Source organism: Phocoena phocoena, chromosome 18 (assembly GCF_963924675.1).
Source record: "Phocoena phocoena chromosome 18, mPhoPho1.1, whole genome shotgun sequence".
Lineage (NCBI taxonomy): Eukaryota > Metazoa > Chordata > Mammalia > Artiodactyla > Phocoenidae > Phocoena > Phocoena phocoena.
This window is the reverse complement of record NC_089236.1, coordinates 1446801-1472505: the sequence shown is the minus strand read 5'-3', so window position 1 is coordinate 1472505 and position 25705 is coordinate 1446801. Positions and strand designations below refer to the sequence as shown.

At 43.0% G+C, this 25705-nt stretch overlaps 2 protein-coding genes across 2 annotated transcripts in view; both read left to right on the top strand.

The window, feature by feature from the left end:
- Positions 1–6003, top strand: part of MICU2 (mitochondrial calcium uptake 2) — a 91124-nt gene extending 85121 nt beyond the window's left edge. The window contains exons 10-14 of the mRNA XM_065896320.1: positions 563–671; positions 1090–1247; positions 2811–2904; positions 5296–5353; positions 5703–6003. Of these exons, the coding sequence (XP_065752392.1) occupies positions 563–671; positions 1090–1247; positions 2811–2904; positions 5296–5353; positions 5703–6003 (720 nt within the window). The remainder of the gene's footprint in view (positions 1–562; positions 672–1089; positions 1248–2810; positions 2905–5295; positions 5354–5702) is intronic.
- A 6470-nt stretch (positions 6004–12473) lies between these two features.
- The window catches only part of ZDHHC20 (zinc finger DHHC-type palmitoyltransferase 20), a 68305-nt gene continuing 55073 nt past the window's right edge, over positions 12474–25705 (top strand). The window contains exon 1 of the mRNA XM_065896051.1: positions 12474–12664. Within this exon, the coding sequence (XP_065752123.1) occupies positions 12547–12664 (118 nt within the window). The 5' untranslated portion in view covers positions 12474–12546. The remainder of the gene's footprint in view (positions 12665–25705) is intronic.

Genomic DNA, 25705 nt, shown 5'->3' with positions numbered 1-25705 from the left:
GTCACATTCCAGCAATTAAATCTTTTTTTTTTTTGCGGTACGCAGGCCTCTCACTGTTGTGGCCTCTCCCGTTGCTGAGCACAGGCTCCAGACGTGCAGGCTCAGTGGCCATGGCTCACGGGCCCAGCTGCTCCATGGCATGTGGGATCTTCCTGGACCGGGGCACGAACCCGTGTCCCCTGCATCGGCAGGCGGACTCTCAACCACTTCGCCACCAGGGAAGCCCCACGTAGGACCTTTGAGGAGATACAGCGGGGCTGTAACACGCCCCCAGCCCCACTCTCACAGCCCCGGGGCCCCCAGCCGTGCACTCATGCTCACACAGTGCTCAGTCTGCACGGGCACACCCAGGGGCCCTGCACGTAACCTCTTGGGGTTCCTCCTAATCTCTGGAATCTATAGTTCTATTGTTATTCTGCATCTCAGATTTTTTAATAGACTTGCTTAGAAAGATGTAAGTGCACCAGCTTTATGACAGAAAAGAGGACTCACAGTTGTATTCATAAAATCATTTAATGTGTTTACAAGATTGTAATAAAAACTCACTTTGTTATTTTATTAGAGCATTAGTTTGGATGAGTTCAAGTCATTTTGTCATTTTGCGACCCACTTGGAAGACTTCGCTATTGCCATGCAGATGTTCAGTTTAGCTCATCGCCCTGTCAGACTAGGTAAGTTATATGAATCACTTAATTTTTATCATCTGTAAACAGTATCACTCTGTTCTTCACCTGGTTGATACCAATCGAGGGACCACTTACCAGAAAAAACAGTTGATTGGCCTTTCAATGAATTCAATGTGGTTATTCCAGATTTACAACAGTTTATTAACAATTACTTTTTTGCTTTTACTTTACCTTTCCCCTGAGAAGTAGAAGAAAATATTTAAATATCTGTGTTCAAAACACTGATTACATTAAAATAGCGTGCTGACATTTCTCAGCCAAGTTTATTATTTGAACACATTTTTGTTCTTGTTTTACTTCCCAAGTGATAAATATATAGAGTTGTTTTTACTTCTCAAATAATAAACATTGAGACTTAGACTATTTTACATTGTTGATGAGTTTTTATATTTTCTCCTTTTAGCGGAGTTTAAGAGAGCTGTGAAGGTAGCAACGGGACAAGAACTCTCCGACAATATCTTGGACACCGTCTTCAAGATCTTTGATTTGGATGGTGATGAGTGTCTCAGTCATGAAGAGTTTCTTGGGGTGTTAAAAAACAGGATGCATCGAGGTTTATGGGTAACAGATTTTGAGTTTTTAAATAGTTACATGTTTATATGTAGTTAAATGAATGGAAGTAAACCTAGAATTTGAGCAAATGTACAGTCTTAAATGGAGTTTTCATCATTTTTAAAGAGATCATAAGCTATAGTTACAACACTGAAGTATCTCCTACAGATAGGATCCACCGTTTTTCTTTGCTTTTTTTAAAAATAGTCTGAATCAGGAAGCACTACTCAGAAGTCATAGCCTGGAATTTTACTTTGGGCTTTGTAGTTAGACACCTAGACTCAAACCCCAGCCCTATCACATACTGACTGCCAAATCTTGCAAAGACACTTAATTTTTCTGAGCCTCAGATTCCTCATCTGTAACAATGAGAAACGAAATCTACCAGAAAGAATTATTATGAGAGTTAAGCATAAAATATTTAATGTAGTGGCTGAGACACTTGAAGTAGATGTTAGCTCTTATCATTATTCACTCAAATTCACATAGTGGTCTATAACTGAGGGACAAATCAAACTCAAAATTTTGTTTAGATTAGAATCTGCTAGAGACACTCATGAAAGCCGTCCGCAGGTTGAAAACAAGGTTCCAGGAGATGATAAGTAGGTAATGAGTGCAGAAGAAAGGCAGGCGGGAGAACAGGAGAGAGACTGCGGTGGGTTCATGTAAACAGAGCTGTTCAATTACAACTTAGAAGAGCACATTCGTTTTCCTGCTGCAAACATTATTTACGGAAAATGAACAAATATGATTTCCACTAGCTTGTGCTTATCCAGCACCTCATAGTTAACAATCACATTCCTGGAAATTAAACCAGCCTTTCCAGTTAACAGTTTAACACATCCAGCAGCCTCTTTGCCGTTTCTCAAAAACATATTAAAGAGAAGAGCTTCAAATCAATGATAGGAAAAGGACATAAATAAAATCTGAAATCGACTTTTGCTTCCACTTGGTGGATTTCCAGCCATGCTGTGCATATGACCACCAGGAGCCAGATGTTTCTAACCTTTGCTTCTCCTTTAACTGAGAGGAATCATGGCCACACAGTACTTGTGAGAATTACATTATATTATATATCACTGTATCATTGGGTTGGCCGAAGAGTTCATTTGTGTTTCCCCAGACGAACTCTTTGGCCAACCCACTGTTTCTTCTTAAGGCTTCTCATCAAGTATATTGTGACTTATGGTTTCTTTCTTTTTAATTTTAGCCAAGGCTAGGTCAAAGTTTTAGGCTTATAATTTTTGTTCCACATAGCTAACTGAAGTTCACCAGAAAACCAAAAACATTATGAAATAATTACATTTTAAAACCAACATATGAAAGAAAGCCACACGAAGTCTTTGTTACCTTGTTGGGAAGGAGCCTCCATTCTCTCGGTACCCTGGGATACTCCCTACTCACATTCACTTCTCATCCTTTACCTTTAGTTTACAGTCTGCTGCAGTCACCTTCACAGCGTCATCACCTCCAGTCCTTTCTGGAGGAATGTGGGACTGTGCGGTGACAAGCACGTGTGAACCGGGTTTAACTCGCAGACCGTGACCCTTAGTTTTCATTTTTGGTTAACAGGTGCCGCAACAGCTCAGTATACAAGAATACTGGAAATGTGTGAAAAAAGAAAGCATTAAAGGAGTGAAAGAAGTCTGGAAACAAGCAGGAAGAGGTCTTTTATAGAAAAACATAATGTGGGAATTACGTTGCTCCAAGTGTCGGAACTGGGGATTTCTTAAAGCATTAGATGGTTATCTTCTTAAGTCTTCATTGATTTCCTTTGTAATATAAAGATGCCTTGTATTTGCTTTCTGATTCAATAATTTCTCAGTAAGATTTCATTACAGAACTTCATAAAAAGAAAGTATTCTTTTACGAAAACAGACAGTGGACTCTGTCCAAAGCCTAGGATTGAAGTAACACTTTGACTTTGATAAGATGGAAAACCTGGTCATTCACTGGTGTCAACACAGCAGCACAGCACGTTCTCTGGAGCAGTCAACAGGCGCACAGGAAGAGTCACTGACATGAGGCCAGGATCAATTCTGCAGTCCTGATGCTCCTAGCAGGGCAAATTAAGTTAAAACATTTCAGGTTTTCTTATCTGTACCTTACATCTCATAGACTTCTTGTACATTTTATTTCAGTGAGCTGTATATTAGTTGTCTTTAAAATAATATGTAAATTTCAGTATTCTGGAATGTTCTGGAAACAGAATAAAGTATTTATAAAGATAAAAAAATTACTGAGGTGCATTTTGTTTTATATGTACTGTGCTTCCCTGGTGGCACAGTGCTTAAGAATCCACCTGCCAATGCAGGAGACACGGGTTTGACCCCTGGTCCGGGAAGATCCCACATGCCACGGAGCAACTAAGCCCCTGTGCCACAACTACTGAGCCTGCGCTCTAGAGCCTGTGAGCCACAACTGCTGAGCCCGCGTGCCACAACTACTGAAGCCCAAGTGCCTAGATCCTGTGCTCCGCAACAAGAGAAGCCACCGCAATGATAAGCCCATGCACCACACCAAAGATCCATTGCGGCCAAAAATAAATAAAACAAATTTTTTTAAAAAATAGTGTGATCGGGAGAACCTTGATCACATGATAAGGGTCTCTTGGGATATAGTGGTTTATGGGTGAATGTTTAAAATGGTACTACAATTTAATTGGCATTAAATATAAATATTTTAAATATAGCAAATAAAAATTATTTTTTAATATGCTTCTCAAGAATAGTGCAAATATTTAAAACATGTTCCACTCTCTGGATAAACAGCTGATTCCAAGACAGGTGCAGGCAAACCTAGGAAACATTATGCTAAGTAAAATAAGCCAGACACAAAAGGACTAGTATTGTATGATTCCACTTATGTAGGTCCCTAGAATAGGCAACTTGATAGAGACAGAAAGTGGACCAGAAGTTGCCAGGGGCTGGGAAGGACGGGGGATGGGGGATTGCTGCTTAATGGTTACAGAATTTTGGTTTAAGGTGATGGAAAATTATGGAAATGCATAATGGTGATGTTTGCACATTTAATTAATGCCACTAAATTGTGCACTTAAAATGGTTAAAACGGCAGTTTTGTGTGTATATACGTATATATATCCTTTTTAACGTAATTTTAAAAAATCAGTATTGTAATACACCAATAGACGCTGAATTGTTTATGTGGGTAAACTATATGGTATGTGAATTATATCTTAAAGAAGCTTTTTTTTTTTTAATTTATCTTTGGCTGCGTTGGGTCTTCATTGCTGCGCGTGGGCTTTCTCTAGTTGCGGCGAGCGGGGGCTACTCTTCATGGCGGTGCATGGGCTTCTCATTGCAGTGGCTTCTCTTGTTGCGGAGCCCAGGCCCTAGAGCACGGGCTCCAGAGTGCAGGCTCAGTAGTTGTGGCGCACGGGCTCTAGAGCGCAGGCTCACTAGTTGTGGCGCACGAGCTTAGTTGCTCCATGGCATGTGGGATCTTCCCGGACCAGGGCTCGAACCCATGTCCCCTGCATTGGCAGGTGGATTCTTAACCACTGCACCACGAGGGAAGCCCCTTAAAGAAGCTATTTTTAAGAAACAATGTATGATATGGACAAGGTTAACCAGTGGTGAATAGTTGAGAAAAAGTATTTGGAAATGTCAAAAGCCAAGAAGGGATTCATATCTACATCTTGGTTCTCCACCAAGTGAGACCTAATATCCTTTCCCCACCACCACGATTTTTTTTTAATTTCTTTTTCTAATGCCCTTATACTATCCTGAAATGAAATTTATACGTAACATAACCTTACATATTTTTAATAACATAAAGCACTAACCTATATTTTTTAATTTATAATAAAATAGCATATAATCGATATGCACATGTACAGACACTACTATACTAAAGGACCCGCCGGGGCCCGCACCACCGTTTGCTCTGTGCGTCACTTCCATCCTCTCTGGCTGCGCCAGGCCCAGCGCAGTGCTGCCTGGCTGCTGCGAGGGCCAGGGTCCACCCCTGGCCAATCACGTGTGCCCCGAAGGGTGGCGTCTGTACGGAACGCGCGCAGCTTCCTTGACCCCCCCAGGGCTGGAGGGGGCAGAGAAGGAGGCTTATCAAAAGGGGGTTGCTGCTCCCAGAAGGCAGTGAGGGTGGGTGCTTCCTCCCCACGTGGAGAGTCTAACGGCTGAGACCAGTTTGGGGGTCTCCGGGGGCCCGCAGGTCTATGACTCAGCGCCAGAGAACAGGGGCGATTTCAAGAAGTCGGCTGCCCACTGAGGACTTGCTCCAAGAATTCTCCATATGTAACCCTTGTCACCAGTATATCTGAAAGTGTTCCCTAAATTAACAGCTATGGAAAATATTCTCATTTGATTTGTATATTTTATTTTCTCCTCCTCTTACTGGGGCACGTTTTAGACTTTCGGTGAGACGTGGCGAAGCAGAGAGGAGCCGGCCAGGCCCTGTAGCCCCGGGTCTTTTCTCTTTCCTAAGCCTCCGAGTGTCCCGTATCCCGCCACCCCTCGCCTCCGCCCGGGTGGTGATGAACAGGGGGAAGGAGAAGGGAGAAAAGGCGGCACCTGCCCTGCAGTACGGGCGCCTGAACCTCCTCTCAGTGGCCCGTGAGGCGCTTCTCCAGACGCCGCCCTGTCTGCCGACCTTGTTCCGAAGGAAAGCACAAGGTGAGCAGCTGAGCCGACCTCCAGTCAGCCCGGGACAGAGGCTGGAGCTCAGCGGAGGGTTCCTGACCTCTGGAGGACTGTTCAACTCCACGGTCGCCCCGCTCTCCTCCTAAGCGGCAGGTATTTCCCTCTAAATTGTAACGGTTACGTGGATTTTTAAAGAAATTTCCCCGATCTTCCCCGGGGAGGTACGAAGCAAACAGCAAAATCAGAGTCTGATGCTAAGAAGGAAACAGAGAAGTAGATAAAGGCAGCACAGGGCAGACGAGGAGCTAAGGTGTGTTTAAGGGAAACGGCACGTCCTCAAAAGCTGGGGGCAAACTGACACCAATAGCATCCCAGTGCCGTAGAATAAATGAGACAGAAAGATGAGATTCAGGGAGAACATGAGGAGAACCCTGCCCCTCCGGTGACGTAGCCCGGCAGCTTCTTTAAAATAAAAGAACTGCAACACAAATGTTCCACAAGATGGCACTCTTGCTTTTCCAAAATAGTTTATCTTCCTTGAGCACCAAGCGTGACCTTTAACAGAAAAACCAAGCAAATACCCAGAAAATTACAGAGTATTTCAAAAATGACTTATTGAAGGAGCCCCGTAGGAGACTTTGGCCGGACGAGCCTTGGTTAAATATCCACCAGCTCGTAGAGAAATGAACACAGGGCGCTACCATGGTGCCCATTCACATGAAATTTGTGTTTGGTTATGTTCAGTGAGGAAGGAAATTAATCTCTGGAATCTCTAGGTGACGCATTGTATTTTGGGTAGGTTATTTCTTCAGTAGCAGTTAGTATCAAATCTCTATTGAACCTGCTCTATCCAGTGCACTCTGCGAGGTGCTAGTCTTCCCTGTATGGAAGCTTTCTTTCCAAGAGGATGAAACGGGAGAAAATATTTTCCTTCTAACATTTATAACACCTGGATTTACATAATATTTAGACATTCAATCTTGGGAGAAAATAGTATTAATTAATAACTCCTTTATGGTTTACAGCATGTCATACAAGCTCTCCCCAGTGACAAAATGTTACAATCCAAAGTGAATTGAAGGAATTTTCATTGCAGCATCATTTCAATTAATACAAATTTAATTTGTATTCATTTGAACTAGCTTGAATGTCCGGCACCATGAAAGTGATAATAAATTGTGCTAGAGTTGTACAATGGAATTCCAGACAACGGTTAACGTGATGAACGCAACAAGTTAAGTTCCGTGATTTTGCTGGTTGCTAAGCTGTTGTCTCTGTTCCCAGCCCTCCCTCCCATACACAGTCAGCCTTGTGATGCTGGGTTGGGCCATGCTCCCATCTGCTGCTGTCCTGCCAATGTCCCCAGAGCCCCAGCCGGCACCCTAGCAGCCCTTGGTACCAGTCTCCCACTGTTCCGGTTGCTGTGAACGTTCTGGCACTCCCAGAACCAGATCGCTGTGTTCTCCCGGACAACCAGCACCACTGGCAGGCTTCCCTCACTAAGCAGCCCGGGGCCGTTCCTTCAAGCTTCTGGATCCTAACACACTGCCCCTCTTCTCTTTGTGCCCCAGGCTCAGGGGTGGGGGGCTCTTCCTGCAGGTGCTTCCTCTGTGGGACCTCAGTCCCTTTTGCTTCTCTAACACCTGTTTAACCACGTCCTTGTAGTAAATTTTCTCTGTCGAAATACTTAATGTGAATCCTAACTGATAAAGTGACCATATGTCAGGAACTATAGATACACAAGATAGATAGGTAGACGAGCATATGTATATTCATACTAGTATATATACACACAGTAGATGTACAGGTTCATGTATACATACAAGAACATATATACATATTTTTACATATACTACATATACACCTGTATATACATACATTGTATATAAAATTTCATCTAACCCTCCCACTGTGAGATTGATGCTATTATCCCTGATAGAAGAAACTGAATCTCAGGGAACTTAGATAAATCCCACGATATTATATAGCTAACAAGTGAGGAAGCTGGGGCTTGAATCCAAATGTCACTGACACCACAACCCATCTTTTTTCCACTATACCCAAGTCACTTTATCCTTACTAGCGTTCCACATCATGGTTCCATCCCTAGGCTGGTCCACAAATGTTTCTTCACCTCATAATATAAATAAGCTTTAACACTCTTCTAATAATACTAAGAACATCACCACTGTATACAAGACTGCTTCTGTGATCAGAGTTACGGGGAGTTTGAGAAAACTGTGGGGAAAGCATGGACACCCCTAATTCCAGGTTATGTCAATTAATATGATTCAGTGCCTCTTCTGTGCCCTGTGCTGGGCTCACCATGGAAGCAAAACAGACCTAGTCCCTCTTTCAGAAAGCTCACAGTCTGGGGAAACTATCTTTAATTAAATAATCATACATAGGAGAAGTACCTGAGTGTATCATATGGGGGTTTAACATAGAGAGGCTGAATGACTACAGGGCAGTTCCAAATACTGACACCCCGTCACACACACACACACCTACACACGCACAGACACACACTCAAGAGCTTGGCCTGTGCCCCTCTCCTGTCTGGAATGGCGTGTCCGCTCTGCCTTTGTTTGCCAGAAACTTGTCAGTTCTCAATCCAGAACAATCATAGAGAGATAACAGCAATGCAGACAGTAGAGCTGCGTAATATTTCCTAAACACCTGCTCTTTTCTGGTAGGGAGTCAATGTTCCCTGAGGCAGCAGCCAAACCCAGGCTTTCCCTGTAGCCTAAATGCAGTCAGTAACACGTGCCTGGACCGATCAGTGAACCAGTGGGCCGGAAGCTTTCTGGGGACAGATTCCAGATGAGCAAACACAGACCTAACCAAACCAGAAACTCTTGCAGTCATCAGGGTCAGGAATCTATTTGTCATCCCACCGTGACAGCTGAGTCTCTGGACACACTTTTCGGCTGCCTTTCATTAGTCAACAAACAGACCATTAGTCAACTACACAGCAAAGAAAAAGGAAAAGGCCTGGTGCAGCCAAGGGCCGCCAGTGGATGTTCAAATTAGTGGGAGAGACTTTGCAGAGAAGCAGGATATATGCATCGCCTCCAAGTACCTCCCCCCAAATTGAACAGATGGCCACAAAGTCCTTGACGTTCCTCCCTGCAGGACGTAGAATTTAATTCCTTTCCCTTTGAATGTGGCTGGACTTGACGACTGTTTTCTAACGCAGAGTGCAGGGAAAGGGAAATTGTGACTTTACAGTGGACGCAGTACCTTAAGCACGTGATGAAGGCTGTCAACAGTAGGCTTGTCAACATCACGTCCACCTGCCATGATGAGAAAGGCACACATCTCTGTGCTTTTCTCCCCCAAATCCACAACCGCAGTCTAGTCATGGGAAAACATCAGACAAACTCAGATTGAAGGCCATTCTGAAAAATACCTGACCAGTACTTTTTGAAAGTGTTTTTCCATGCAAAGCAAGGAAGACAGACTGGAGGAGACTAAGAAGATGTGGCGACTAAATGCAAAGTGGGATTCTGGGGCAGAAAAGGATATTCGTGGGAAACCTGGTAAACATCAGCCTGTAGTTCAAAGTGTTGTATCCATGTTAATTTCTTAGTTTTTTTTTTGTTTTTTTTTTGTGATACGCGGGCTTCTCACTGTCGTGGCCTCTCCCGTTGCGGAGCACAGGCTCCGGACGCACAGGCTCAGCGGCCATGGCTCACGGGCCCAGCCGCTCCGCGGCATGTGGGATCCTCCCAGACCGGGGCACGAACCCGTGTCCCCTAGCAGCGGCAGGCGGACTCTCAACCACTGCGCCACCAGGGAAGCCCAATTTCTTAGTTTTGATAAATACATCATGGTTTTATAAGATGTTAGCATTAGGGAGGCTGAGTGAAGGCTATATAGGAACTCTACTATCTTAAAAACTCTTCTGCAAACTTAAAATTATTTCAAAATAAAAAGATTAAAAAAGAAAAGGGTGGAAAAGGCACCATAAACTGGAACCCATCTCTGCTGATGGATGGAGCGTTTCTGATGTTTAAGGGATGGGTACTGGAAATGTTACTTTTACATTCAGTAAAGTCAAGGTCTGGGGATAAGTTGGTCCTGTGAGATTGGGACCAATTCCTTAGCAGCCAGGCAAGGACAGGGATTAAGGGAAGGCTCCCCTGAGGCAGAGATGGGCCAGGTCTGACGGAGGGGTGGGAGATGCCAGGGGGAGGGGAAGGGCCAGCTCTTTACATTTTCTGCAGAGCAATCCCTTATCAGATATATGATTTGCAAATGTTTCTCCCATTCCATTGGCTGCCTTTTCACTTCGCCTTTGCTCTTAAGTGATCATTTCTCTGGCTATAAAACTTAGGGATATTAATTACTTTCTCTCAGCACTGAAAATACCACTTTGTTGTCTTCTGGCATCTGTTATCGCTGAGAGGGAAGTCAGCTGCCAGTCTAGTCAGTGTTCCTTTGGTTACCAAAGGAAATTTGATTTCTATCTCTGGAATCTGAAAAATCCTAAAGATTTTTCTCTTTATTCTAAATGTTTACAGTTTCACTACTCTGTGTCTAGGTTTTAAGGACTTATGTCTTTCTTCAGTTCTGGAATATTCTCATACTTAATCTTTTCAAAACTCATTTCTTTGACATTCCTCTCATCCTCTTCTGGAACGCTTATCATAAATGTATGTTTAAGTCTGCCGGTATATCTTCCATGCTTTTCATATTTAAAAATTATTCTGTGTTGTGTTCTGGATGAATTAGAGCCATTCCAACTTGCTAAATCCCTCTTCTCCAGTGTCCAGATTAGAATCTGTCTATTCAGAGTTTTTAATTTGACAATATTTTAATATTCTGAAGATTTCTAAATGGTTACTTTTAAAATCCACCTGTTCTTTTCCCAATTTTTATTATTGTGTTTCAAAAATTTTTGTTCTTTTCAGATGGAAATTATTTTTTCACTTACCCCTTTGGGCATGCCATATACTGTTTTTATTATCTTATTTTATTTACTTTCTGGCCACACCACACACCCAGGCCACGGCAGTAAAAGTGCTGGATCCTAATCACTAGACCACTAGGGAACTCGTGCCATATACTGTTTTTAAAAGCCTTTGTAAGACTGCTTCATAAAATTATTTTCAGTGAATTCAAGTTCTTTTTTTTTTTGGCCACACCACGCGGCACGTGGGATCTTAGTTCCCCGACCAGCCCTCCTGCATCGGAAGTGCAGAGCCTTAACCGCTGGACCACCAGGGAAGTCCCAAATTCAAGTTCTTATTGCTAATTATTATTTATTTATTTTTTTTTTGCGTTCCCTCTTAGTATTAGATTTGTGTGTGTGTGTTGGAATTGTAGTTTAATTCTAAATGTATGAGTTTCTGGGGTTTTTTCTTCTTCACTCTCCATATTTATAGCTACATGGCTTCTGTAAACTGTGTCTAATGGTTTCACAGCTACCTCTAGTTGCCCTTATTCTTCCCCAGCCCTCAGCTCGGAACGGGAACTTAAAATGGCATTTTGGAGTTCCTGGGTGGCGGTGACAGTGGGGACGCTGCAGACGCAGTCCTCAGGGCAGCTGCACACTTCCGGGACGGAGAGCTGCCCTACGTCCTCCAGGCTCTGTTGAACGCCACGGTCCTGAAGGAAGAAGCTGTCCCACAAGGCGGTATGGGGGAGCCGCCTTGGCTGGGACATGATTTGTCCCCTTTGCATGAACTAGAACACCTGGCTTAGGGCCTGGCAAACAGGCGTTGTCCATCTGCTTTCGTCACGAAAGAGAAGAACGCGGTACGGGGAGGTGAACGTCCACGCCCTGGGCAGGGATGAGTGCCTGCCCTTCCTGTGCTCCCTCCGCGGTAAGGTCCATCCCAGAGGCCAAGGTCACGGACTCACTCAACAGGGTCATCTGTCTCCCTTGAAATCTGCAAGCAGCGAAACTTGAAGGTTCTTTAATGATTACAGGCGTTAATGACTACAGCCGTTGTTTAGATTCGCCAGGTATAAACAAATTCTGGAAATTTCCGTAGTTTTTGCCGGGCACGGAGAGGGTTGTTACCCGTTCACAACTCAACCTTAAATTTGGGTTTCAAATCAAACTGACACACTACACGGCTTCCATCCTAAATCACACGCCCCTACGATTTCCATCCCCGAAAACGGAGGGCTTCCGCCCGAAACACGAGCAAATTATTTCAAAGGGCGGGGGTCCCAAAGGAGACGCACATGTGGCCCCTGAGGCCACAGCTCGGGTGGGCGCGGTCGCCCCCCGGAGAGCCTAACCCGGGAGCCTCAGTCAGCCGGAGCCTCAGTCAGCCAGAGCCACGCCACGCCCTCGCCGGCCGCCAGGAGGCGCTGCGCACTGCGCCTGCACGCTCCCTCCGCTCACTTCCGCCGCCCGCTACCCCCCCTTCCGCCGCCCGCCCAGCAGGCCACGCCCTTTCATGCCCCGCCCCCAAGGCTCGGAGACCCCCGCCCCCGGCGGCGGTGGAAGCGGACACAATGCGACGGGGGCGGGGCCGGGCGCGGGCGCGACGCGGGTCGGGGAGGGGACGGGGCGGAGGCGGGGGCGGGGCGCCGAGCCGCGGGGAGTGCCCGAGTAGTCGCTGCTGCTGCCGCCGCCGCTGCCGCTGCCGCCGCCGCCGCCGCCGCCGCCGCCGGGGGTCTGGCGTGCCCCGCCACCCGGGGCAGCTGGGTGCCGAGGCCGCTGGCGGAACATGGCGCCCTGCACGTTCTGGCGCTGCTGCCAGCGCACCGTGGGCTGGGTGCCGGTGCTCTTCATCACCTTCGTGGTCGTGTGGTCCTACTATGCATACGTGGTGGAGCTGTGCGTGTGTGAGTACCGGGCGGGGCGGGGTGAGGCCCCTCGGCGCGGCCTCCGGCGCCGGGCAGGCGCGCTCGGTGGGCAGGGCGGTCCCCCGCGCTTGCGTGTGTACGCCCGAGCCCGGCCGCGGGGCCCGGTTCAGCCCGTGTGTTTCGGGTCGGCGTCCAACCTCTTAGACACAATGTGCTTCTGAGGAGAGGGAGCGGCGGCCGCCGGGCCCGGCCTCTGTGTCCCGGCTGTTTGCGGAGTTGACGTTCCCTCCGCCTGGGTTCCGAGGGCGTTCTCCTCGGCGCTGGGCCCTGAGCGCGGGCGGAGGGTCGACGCGGAGCGCCCACGCCGGGGCCGTGGTCCAGCCGCCGCTCCCCGGACCCGCCGGCCTCCTCCGCGTCGCTCGGCGTGTCTGCCGCTCGTGTCGGTCGCTCGTGTCGGTCCGTGCTGTCGGTAAACCCGGTCCCTTGGTCCCCCAGAATGATCTCGTCTGGGTCTACGCCGAGTCTGCAGTTTTCTGAAGGGCCCAGCAGTGTATACCTTAAGCGGAGAAAAGGCACAGGAGGTAGATGCTAATTGTCTGAATGGGAAGAAGTGGCACCACCCACTCTACTTGGAAGGGCAGAATCAGGACCCTTGGGTCAGGGCCCTGCGCTGGTACAGCTCGGGAATAAGTACTGGGTTAAAACCGAGTTCTGCACGTGAAAGAGACTGCTTTGGCTCAGAAGTTTTGAGGATAGGTTTTTAAATGAAAATATCCACGTTTGAGAAAGTTATCTTGTACCTATAAAACATTTAATTTTCAGGGAAACTATCCCTGCAAGTAGATCCAGAATAAATTAGTTGTGGAATACGTTTCCAAATAATAATGGAGTTCATCTGTTGCCTGGGATTGTTTAGTTTCATCCTTTTGGATACCAGAATGTTTGTCGAAAATGTTTGCATCAATTAAAATGGACCAGATTTAGGTATTTCTTAAAGCTGCTTCCAGAAAGTGATCATGATCATGGGACCCTCAACAGCTTGGTGATGATACTTTACCTTCTTTTTTTGACCGCACCCCTCTGGCTTGCGGGATCTTAGTTCCTCCACCAGGGATGGAAGCCGTGCCCTCTGAAGTGGAAGCCCGGAGTCCTAACCACTGGACTGCCAGGGAAGTCCCATACCTATTTACTCTGAAGTGGGAATAAGATTTATTTCACCAATCTTATTTCTATCAGAGATTATTCCCTCCCTCTTCTAATTCCATAGTGGTTTTAAAGTAAAGGTTCTGAAGCTTTACTTGAAAATGTGCGTTTATGTTGAAACTGCACATTTAACCTGTAGATGGTTATCATACATATCAAAAGGTGACATCAAACATGAAGGGAGGGACTTTCCTGGCGGTCCAGTGGTTAAGACTTCGCCTTCCAATACAGGGGGTGCGAGTTCCATCCCTGGTCAGGGAGCTGGGATTGGGATCCCACATACCTTGCAGCCAAAAAACCGAAACAGAAGCAATATTGTAACAAATTCAATAAACACTTTAAAAATGGTCCACATCAGGGCTTCCCTGGTGGCACAGTGGTTAGGAATCTGGCTGCCAATGCAGGAGACACAGGTTCGAGCCCTGGTCCAGGAAGATCCCACATGCTGCGGAGCAGCTAAGCCTGTGCCCACAACTGCTGAGCCTGTGCTCTAGAGCTCGCGAGCCACAACTACTGAAGCCTGTGCACCTAGAGCCCGTGCTCTGCAACAGGAGAAGCCACCACAATGAGAAGCCCGTGCATCGCAACGAAGAGTAACCCCGCTCGCCACAACTAGAGAAAGCCTGTGCGCAGCAACGAAGACCCAACGCAGCCAAAAATAAATAAATTTATTTTTTAAAAAAAATGGTCCACATCAAAAAAAAAATTCTTAAAAAAAAAAAAAGAAAACATGAAGGGAAAGGAACGTGCATGTGCTAGTAGGGGGAACATTCCATCGTTCTCCCCTTTACCCCTTTCATGCCTCTGAGCGTAGGTGTCTCTACAGATGAAGGGAATGAGACTGGTCCTTTGGTCGGTCACACAGCTGTTGAGTGGCTGCAGGGGTGTGACCCACATCTTTCCACTCTGCATATAACTTTTCGTGAGCCAAGAGGGTCCCTGGAACTGTACTTGTTCCGTCCACGATGGGGAATCGGGGCAGAGCTAAGTGGTTGCCCTCTTAGGAGATCAGTTAGGCTTTAGGCCCGTCATTTAGAGATCACACCCCCAGGATTTCATTAAGTTAAAACATTCTGCAACAGTTAAGGCCCAAATGCTTGGCAGAATTTTGAAATACTCAGTGGTGACAGGTCTTACATAGGGACTGCGTTTACTGTTTCTAAGTTATCAGACTTTAACTAGGGAGCGTTTGGGAGCTGTGCAGTGTCACTGGCCTACATGGTGGAGCGTAAAAGCTCATTCACTCTCACATTAAAACTATCCTTTATGCTACTTATGTATAATTTACTTTTGTATAAGCACAGACCATCCTACTGAGATATATCAGGAGCTTTAAACTGAGTGAAGTGTGAGTTTTATTTAAAGTGCTGTTTCAATAATTGTTACAGAATTTTCTCCGTTTCTGGTGTTCTTTATCAAATTAGATGGGAGAGAATGACAATTGTATCTTTAGATATGTTAATTTATGTAATTCTCATGATAAAAAAAGTTCAGTGATTTGTGCAGGGTCATACAACTAGTAAATGGCATAACCAGAATTGGAACTCAGGTGGTTTGGCTCCAGGGTCCATGCTTTTATATTTAACTACTGTGCGGGAATAGTGTACTTGATTATCCAGATCTGGACACTCAGGGCAGATTTCAGTCTTATCTATAACTATTTATATAAGGTAATTTTTTCCTGAAAGGTAGTAGCTGAAGGTTCCTAAATATCTCAGATGGTAAAAATGCATGGCCCACTGTAGGACATTTGAAAAAATAAATTGTTTATGAGAGGCCCTTGTTCCAGCCTAGCCTCTATAATTTCTTAATTCTATAATTCCATACACATACACACATATATACACATACACATAGAAATATATATAATCAGCAACTCCTATTACTGGTAGGAGTAATATTGAGGATAAAGTTGAGGAAGAAGTAATGCATCTGAGATGGCCATCTCACAGGGTGAAAAGCGGAGAAGTAACGATGGAGTAATTAGTAATATTGGTCCTTGATTTTATTTTTTTATTCTTTATTTTATTTTTATTTTTTAAAATTTTATTTATTTATTTATTTTTGGCTGTGTTGCGTCTTCATCGCTGCTCACGGGCTTTCTCTAATTGTGGCGAGCAGGGGCTACTCTTCGTTGCAGTGCACAGGCTTCTCATGGTGGTGGCTTTTCTTGTTGCAGAGCACGGGCTCCAGGCACACGGGCTTCAGTAGTTGCAGCACGCAGGCTCAGTAGTTGTGGCTCGTGGGCTCAGTAGTTGTGGCTTGCGGGCTCTAGAGCACAGGCTCAGTAGTTGTGGCACATGGGCTTAGTTGCTTCACAGCATGTGGGATCTTCCCGGACCAGGGCTCGAACCCGTGTCCCCTGCATTGGCAGGCGGATTTTCAACCACTGTGCCACCAGGGTAGCCCCCTTGATTTTAAATTAAACTGAAATCCTTCATTTTTTTCCTCAAGGCTAATATTCAGACATATGAGTTTAGTTATGGGTGGATTGACCAACTTTTCCATCTTGGTCAAGCTGGTTATTGTTGGGGAAGGTGCTAGTACAGTTTCCTAGGATTTTATCAGGTCGTTGGGAGCTGTTAGTAGTAGATGTGTACCTCTTATTTGGCATTTAGATGATCTGAGACCTTAAAGAGATTTTAGAGATGATCTAATTCAATCCCTTTATTTTACTTCTGAGAAAACTATTACTTGGAAGATCTGTATGGTTTGTCCAAGGATGGATATGCCTTTTATCTTTTTTCAGAGGATATGTAGGATAGAACGGTAACCTCTGAATCTATGTATCTAATAATTCCTATGTCTCCTGCATAGTTTCTTCAGATTTAGAAAGAGACAAGATAAATAACTTAAACATCAACATTGAGCACACTGTCTTGACGCAGTTGACTCCAATGTATTTTATTGATTTCAAAAGAACCAGCTTTTGATTTCACTTATTTTTCTCTATTGTTTTTCTGTTTTCTATTTCACTGATTTCTTGTCTTATATTATTTCCCTTTCTCTTCTACTTTGGGATTAACTTGATCTTTCTCTAGTTTCTCATTATGCAAATTGAACTAATTGATTTGAGCCCTTTTTTAAGTGTTTACTCCTATATATCTACCCCAAATACTGCTTTATTCACATCCCATGAATGTTGATATATTGTATTTTCATTTAAATTCAGTTAAAATTATTTTCTAATTTCATTTTTCATTTCACCTTTGACCCATAGGTTATTTTATAAGTATGCTATTTAGTTTGCAGTTACTTGGGGATTTTTCAGATCTCTTTTTGTTACTGATTTCAAATGTAATTCCATGTGGTCAGAGAACATACCTTTATGACTTGTCCTTTAAAATATATTCAGGCTTGTTTTATGGCCCAGAATGTGGTCTGTCTTTGAAGCGTCCCATGTGCATTTGAGAAAAACGTATTCTGTATTCAGCAGTGTATTTTGTTGTTTGTTGTTGGGTATTCTGTTATGTCATAATGCTCCATAAATGTCAGTTAAGGCAGGTTGGTTGATAGTGTTTGAATCTTCTGTGTTCTTGCTGATTTTCTATTTGTTTTATCAATTAATTACTCAGAGAGGTATAACAATAATTGGATTTGTCTCTTTCTCCTAGTAGTTCTCTCAGCTTTTGCTTCATGTATTTTGCAGCTCCGTAATTAGGTACATAAAATGTTTAGGATTGTTGTGTCCTCTGCGTGAATTGACCCTTTATCATTATGAAGTGACTTTCTTATCCCTGGTGATATTGTTTGCTTTGAAATCTACTTTAGCAGATATTAACATGTCCACTAATCTTTCTTTTGATTAGTATTAGCATGGTATGTCCTTTTACTTTCACCTGTTTAATTTTTATATTTAAAATGCAGTTCTTGTAAGCAGCATATAGTTGGGTCTTGCTTTTTTAATCCAGTCTGAAAATATCTGCCCTTCCTTTTCCTGTTTTAAATTGAGCTTTAATTGACATATAACGTTCATTTCGGGTGTCCAGCATAATGAGTCAATATATGCATGTATTGCAAGATGATCACCACAAGAAGATTAGTTAGCATCCATCACCACACATAGTTACAAAGTTCTTTCCTTGTGATGCAAACTTTTAAAATTTACTCTCTCAGCAACTCTCAAATACAGCGATATCACCGTGCTGTACCACCTCTGCCTTTTAATTGGCCTGTTTTGACCATTTGCATTTAACGTGGTTGTTGATATGGGTAACTTTAAGTCTTGTCATTTGCTTTTTAAAAAAATCTGTCCTGTCTGTTCTTTTTTCCCTTTTCCTCCTCGTCCTGCCTTCTTTCGAATTAATCAATTTTCAAAAGATTTTAAATGATTTTGTATGATTCTGTTTTCTCTCTTTTGTTGGCTTATTAGCTGTAACTCTTACTTTAGTCGTTGCTTGAAGGTTTGTAGCGTACATATTTAATTTATCATACTCCACCTTCCATTGATATACCAGTTCACACACAGTACCCTGTAAAAGCGTTCTTCCATTTCTTCCCTCGTAGGCTTTATGCTGTTGTTGTCAGCATTTTATATGCTATGAAACTAACACTATATTGCTGTTATTTTGTTTAGACAGTTTATTATCTTTTAAAAATGTTTAAATAAGTAAACAAATCTTATATGTTTACCTATGTAGTTATCATTTCTGGTATACTTCATTCTTTTTTATAAATCTGTATTTCCAACTGGTGTCATTTTCTTCTGCCTGAGGGCTTTCTTTAACATTTATTGTAATGCAGGTCAGTTGGTGATAAGTTATTTCTGCTTGTGTATGTCTGTAAAAGTTTTTATTTTGCCTTTTTTTCAAAAAGCAACTTTATCGAGGTATAATTTACATACCATAAAATTTATTTATTTGTAGTGATTTTTTAGAAAACTTAACCAAGTTACGCAGTCATTACGACCATCCATTTTTAGAACATTTTTTATCACCCCAGTCAGATCCCTTGTGACCATTTGTGGTTAATTCCTGTTCCCATCCCCAGTCACAGGCAACACTAATCAGGGCTCTCTCTGCATGCCTTTTCTGGACATCTCATATAAATGAAGTCAAACAGTAAGTGGTCTTTTGTGCCTGGTGTCTTTCACATGTTTTGGAGGTTCATCTGTATTGTAGCATATATCAGTATCTCTCCCTTTATTCTCTACTTCACATTCTAATTTGTATTTTTCTGTTTCTAAAATGCAGTTTTATTTAAGAATATATTTCTGGTAAGCCTCCACAGATCACTTGTGCATTGAATTTAGAATATAAATAAAAGCCATACACTTTATTACGTTTAAGTATTTTAAAAATCCTGCTTTTAAGATTTATAGTATGGTTGGGTCCTGTTCATCTTTGTATCCACTAGAGAATCTAGTTACTAGTAGACTTTCAATAAATACGTGTTGAATCAAATGGAATCATACTCCTATAAACTCACTTGAATCATTTTTGAATATGTTGAACAAACATCCACAATAACAATTAAATTATAATTACCAACATATATTTCAACATTCTTTGGGGTTAAAGTCTACATGATATTGTTTATTGGTTCTGCAGTCTCTGTTTTGGATTTTGAAACAATGATTCTTTGAAATTATGATGATACTGTTTTGAAAAAATCTGGCTCCCTAAATCTCGTCCTCAATAGAGGACATAATTATAGGAATGACATGAATTAGAGTGTTTTTTAAAATGTTTTAATTTTGTTATTTCATATCTGTTTTTACAGCTGGAGTGTAATACTTTTCTATATAACTTGCCTTTTGAAAGCTATTGTTAAAAAAAAGAAAGCTATAGTGTTCTGCAAACTTCATTATTTGCAGTCTTCATTATCCTGGCCTTTTTCTTTTCTTTTTTTGAAGAACAATTTTTTTTTCCTTATGACTGCTAGTGATTTAATCTGGTAGCATTTTCTGTTGATACTAGAAAGCAGATTGGTCTGAGAGAACTCTGTAGATAATACCCCCAAAACCCCAAGCCCAAACGAACAGAAAGAGCTTTTCTATTTTGTTCCATATAAACTGAACCTTCTTTGGGCCTTTAGTGCTTTCCTATAAGTCAAGGAAGATGGAGGAGGTGCTGACAACTTAGAAACCAGGTTAGACTTTGGAAGAACAGCATCATGCCCTAGTCACATGGATAAAACTTTTCTTCTCTGCTGGTCACTTCCACTTTGTGGCAACGAAGACGTCACATGCTGAACTCCAGCCTCTAATGTCTGTTTACTTGACATCTCTGCTCATATATCTTAGAGGCATCTCGGACTTACTGTCCAAAACAAAACTCCTTTGAGTTTTCTTCTCTCTGCTGAACGGCGCCTCCTATCCTAGCTCAGTAATGGCAGTTTCATCCTTTCAGTTCCCTGGTTGAAAAGTCATTTTACATCCCGTAATCAGCACATCCTGTCATTAAGCGTACCAAAATCCAGTTGCTTCTCACCACCACCATTGCAGCTATATTTCTTCAAGCCACCGTGATCTCTGTCGTGTGTGGTAGGTTGAAAAACGTGGCCACAATAATTTCTGCTTCCTCCCAAGAGGTGGAGTCTGCTTACCCACCCAGTGAATCTGGGCTGGCTTTGTACTTTTTTGACTAATAGAACGTGGTGGGGGTGATGTGTGAGATCTGGAGCCTAGGCTCAAAACAGCTTGCATCTTTCATGTTAACTCTTCTGGAACGTTCTGGTCGCCGTTCAGGCTGGACCATATGGAGAGAGAGGCCAAGGCAAGATGAGTTAAGCACGAAAGCGCCTGATGTGTGGATGAGCTCCTGCCCCGGTCTAGCTGCCTGTTGACTGCAGCTATAGTAGAAAAACAGCCCAGCAGATCACAGCCTGAACTGCTGATCCACGCGATCGTAGGAAATAATAAATGGTGGCTGTTTAAAGTCACTAAGGTTGGGGGATTTCCCTGGTGGTCCAGTGGTTAAGACTCCACGCTTCTACTGCAGGGGGTGCGGGTTCAACCCCTGGTTGGGTAGCTACGACCCTGCATGATGTGCTGTGCGGCCAGAGAAGAAATGATAATAAAGTCACTAAGTTTGAGCTGGTTTGTTATGCCACATTATCACTTTATTTTTATTTTTTAATTTTTTTTTTCGGTGCGCGGGCCTCTCACTGCTGTGGCCTCTCCCGTTGCGGAGCACACGCTCCGGACACGCAGGCTCAGCGGCCATGGCTCACGGGCCCAGCCGCTCCGCGGCATGTGGGATCTTCCCGGACCGGGGCATGAACCCGCGTCCCCTGCATCGGCAGGCGGACTCTCAACCACTGTGCCACCAGGGAAGCCCTTATCACTTACTTTATTGTAGCATCCTTATGTCTTGTCTCTTCCTCCTCATTTCACCCCGATCTTCCCACCTGTACCCTGTCTTCCGCAAAGCAGCCAGAATGATCCCTTTAAAACTAACACCAGATTTGTCACTCTAGTGAAAACCTTGGCTGGCCTCCTCTCTTGTTCAGTGGAGCTCTTACGTCCTTACTGTGGCCTCTTCCCCTCATTACGTCTCTGACGTAATTTCCTTTCCACTCTTGTAGTTGTTCTGCAGCTGCCGCGCTGGCCTCCTTGCTGTACCTTTCTGCTTGTTGAATGGTCTTAATAACTCACTTAGCCTCTCTGAATCTGTCCCTATGGTATAAAACGGGGTAATGCCTGTCTTACAGAAACACGTCGCGGTCTTAGCAGGGTAAGCTTTCAGATGTTACTGGGGGTGGGGAGACATGTAAATAGCCACGAGCATACTTTTTCTTGCCTTCCCTTTTTCGGCAGGAAGTGTTTCTTTTAATTCTTAGAGTTGTGTTCCCCCCATGCCCACACACAGCCTTAAGTGAGTGAAGGAGCACATTCTCACACTTTTTAAAAACCTGGCTGCATTTGAAGATCCTGTTGTAAAAGTGGGTTCCTGTTTCGCTATGAGCTTGTGATAGTGTCCGTAGTGTGCATGTGGGAGAACTGTTGTCAAAGGGGGGAGCTCTCCACACCATCGTCACGGGGGACTTTAAGAAGATTAGTACTGCTGCTATTCCTGGGAGCAGATAAGCTACACAGATTTACATACTGCTGAGACATGCGGCACATCTTCTTGAGCAGATGGGCACCTACACTTAAGTAACTGAAATAGTCACAAATAATGTGGATTATGGTTTTATGAAGAAGCGATTTCTCTAGGACAGAGATCCATAAGTCTCGATGATAAGGATTTCTTTTAATTGCTTTTAAAACATTTCTCTTCTCTCTGTTCTTTCACTCTCTCCAGTGCTGTGTTATACTCACTAACGTGAACTTTGGCCCACCCAGCTGGACTCATAGGAGGGACAGTGATTATTAACATACTAACGGAACATGAGCTTATTAAATATGAAGTCTTCAGGAAAGCCTTTTAAACTAATTGCACGGAAAGGATGCCATCAGCACCTGAAGGAAATAATAAACATTTTGGAGCACACCAAAATGTTAACAGTGGTGTCAGCGTTAAGAAAGGAGGTGTGGCGTCGTGGCTGCGGCACACATCATGTACACACGTGCCCTGGCCTCCAGACGGTCCGCTCTTCCCCCACCCTCCAAAAAGCCGGAGTGAATCTTTTAAAGCCGAAGTCAAGATCCTTAGTCCTCTGCATGCTCCAGTGGCTTCCTCCTTTGCTCTTAATGAAATCCAGAGCTCTTCCGGAGCCTGTGAGGCCCTTAGTGCCTTGGCCCGCCCCTGCTTCTGACTCATCTCTTCCTTCACTCATTCTGCTTCAGCCAGCCAGCCCTCCTTACATCTCAGGCCTTGCGTGGTCCCACCTGAGAACCTTTGTACTTACTCTTCCTTCTGCCTGGCATGCTTTCCTCCCAGATTTCCACAAGCCTAGCTCTCTCACTTCATCTAGATTTCTGTTGAGATACTCCCCCATCAAAGAGGCTTTCCTGACTACCCTATATAAAATAAGTACTTCCTCTTTCACTTTCCCCTTACCCTGCTTTGTGGTTCCTCATAGCACTTATTAATTCTTGACATGTAGTTGTTTGCGTTTCTCTCCTGATAAGTGTGTTCACTGCTTTATTTCCAGAACCTAAAACAGGTCCTGTGTAATGTGTACTCAATAGATTCATTGAATGAGTGAATTGATTGTGTTTCTGCCACTTCCCGTCCTAGTCCAAGAGGGAGAATTGGAATGTATTCACAGAGTAGATAACCCACAATTTCAAATACAGATACTCTCCTGACCTTAAAAACATCTCTATGTTTATTTCAACCTAAATAAGATGTGAATTTTGTTTAAGAAAAAAAATCTCTATGTTATTTTAGTAAGGTAACAAACATGGAATGTTTAGTGTTCCAGGTACTGTATTTGACACTGTGAATTCAAAAATGTATAAACGCACATTTCAGATTCATTTGGACTTTATATAATGGTCTCTATCGTTATTTTCACAGTGCTGATTTGCACATTACACATTTTAAGAAGCCCTGCTGTAACTAAGTGTGTAAATTTGTTTAATCCAGTAGTTTTCTAAATTCTTTTTTGCCGTAGAATTCTTTTTCATGAAACATCTATTTAAATCCTTTTAGACTTAGACAGTTGTTGACGTTTGGGAACAAAGCTCCGTTAGTGGTGTTGGGGGTGGTAAGCGATCAGAACTGAAGGGACTTGTGCCTCTGAAGGAATTGGTGTTAGCAGTGGATGTAAAGGGTAATAACTAATTCCTTCTACTTTTGTTACTTGATTCATCATAGTAATACATTTAGGAAGAAAAGTCATGATTTCTATAGATGCCAAAAAGATATTTGAAAAATCCAACATCCATACCCGATTAAAAACATAATTAAATACGAGTAAACGGATACCTTTCAAACAAGATTGCACACACACAAAATACTTAATTTCCACTAAAACCAGCAGTAAATACGTATCACTGTGTCCATTGCTATGTATTGAATAACATTGTATTGACGAAACCAGTTAGCACATTCAATCAAGAGAGAATAATTAGAAGCATAAGACGTTGGAAAGGAAGAGGGAAAGCTATTTCTACGTGCAGATGACGTGATAGTATATGTTGAAAAGCCAAGAGAGTCAATAACAACAGAACACCTAAACAAAAGGAATTGAGTAAAATGGCAGGATGTAGAATTAGCAAACAAAACCCAATACTTTCTATACGTACACAATAAATAAAACAATGAATAATTGAAAATATGGTAGAAGTCAAGTCTCCATTTCCAATAACATCAAAAAGATAAAATACTTAAGAAACTCAAGAAAAATGCCAGGTCTGTAGGAGGAAAGCATTTCTGAAAAACATAGAAGTAGACTTGAACAAATGGGAAGACATTAACGTATTTCATGTTCATGAATAGAATAACTCGGCATTACGAAGACTTCAGTTCTCCCCAATTTAATGCATAAATCCAGTCCCAGTAAATGGTTTTTTGTTTTTTTTTTTCTGGCACTAGACAAGTTGATCCTAAAGGTCACATGGAAAAATAAACAAGAGAGAGCAACCAAGAAATCTCTGAAAGAATGATAAAGAGTGTGAAACCCCACCTGATTTTAAACCACAAATCGCTATAATTAAAACTGTGAGAGCAGGGGCTGTAAATAAGAACTCTGAAAAAAAAAAAAAAAAAAAAAGAACTCTGTCTACTTTTTGTTCAGTTTTGCTATGAACCTAAAACTGCTCTAAAAAATAAAATCTGTTACAAAAATTGTGTACCAGTTGTATGGTATGATGTGTGGACAGACATGCTGGCCAATGGAATAGAATAGAATGTCCAGAAATAGACAGTAAATATAGAAATTTAGAATAAAGAGGAGAGGAGAAGGTGGGACCACTGGATAGATATTTGATAAGAGATAAAATTGGGTCCATATCTCACACTGTATTCCAAGATAAACTACAAATGGATAAAATACTTCTTTTCTTCTATTTTACACTTTTTATTTTAAAATAATTTTAGACTTGTGAAAAATAGTACAAAGAATTTTCATATATCCTTCACCCAGATTCCCTAAAGGTTATCATTTGCTACATGCTTTATCATTTATTCATTCTGTCTCTGAAATATTTGAGAGTAAGTTGCAGACCTTATGTCCCTTTACCTGTAAATACGTCAGTGTTTGTTCTAAAGGCAAGAGTGTCTTAGTCTGTTCAGGTTCTTTAACAGAATACCATAGACTTATGTTGGTGGCTTATAAACAGTAGAAATTTATTTCTCGCCTAGGGAGACTGGAAGTCTAAGATCAAGGTGCCAGCAGGGGTCTGGTGAGGGCTCACGTCTTGGTTCATAGATGGCCATCTTTTCACTGTATTGTCACATGATGGAAGGAGTGAGGGATCCCTTTCTTATTAGGGCACTAATCCCATTCATGAGAGCCTCACTCTCATGATGTAATCACTTCCCAAAGGCCCCACCTTCAAATACTATCACACTGGGCCTTAGGATTTAACATGAATTTTGGGGGAACACAAACATTCAGTCTATAGCAGAGAACATTCTCTTATATAATCAGAGTACAGATATCAAGATCAGGAAATTAGCATGATAAAATGCTACTCTCTAATCTGTAAGCCTTACTGGGACTTCTCCAGTTGTCCCCCTAAACCGTTGTTCTGCTCCACAGGCCGGGCCAGGCTCACACATTGCAGTTAGCTGTCAGGTCTCTCTAGTGTCCTTTGATCTGGAAGAGCTCCTCAGTCTTGTTTTGTGTTTCATGACTGTGACACTTTTGAAGAGTACAGGCTTCTTGTGTAGAATGTCCCTCAAATTAGGTATGTCTGATGTTTCCTCATGTATACATTTTATAGCATGAATACCACAAAAGTAATGCTGTGTCATTGATTGTACTGTCTTGGGAACTGTTTACTTTGGTCACCACGTAAGCTGGTATCAGCCAAGTTTCTCC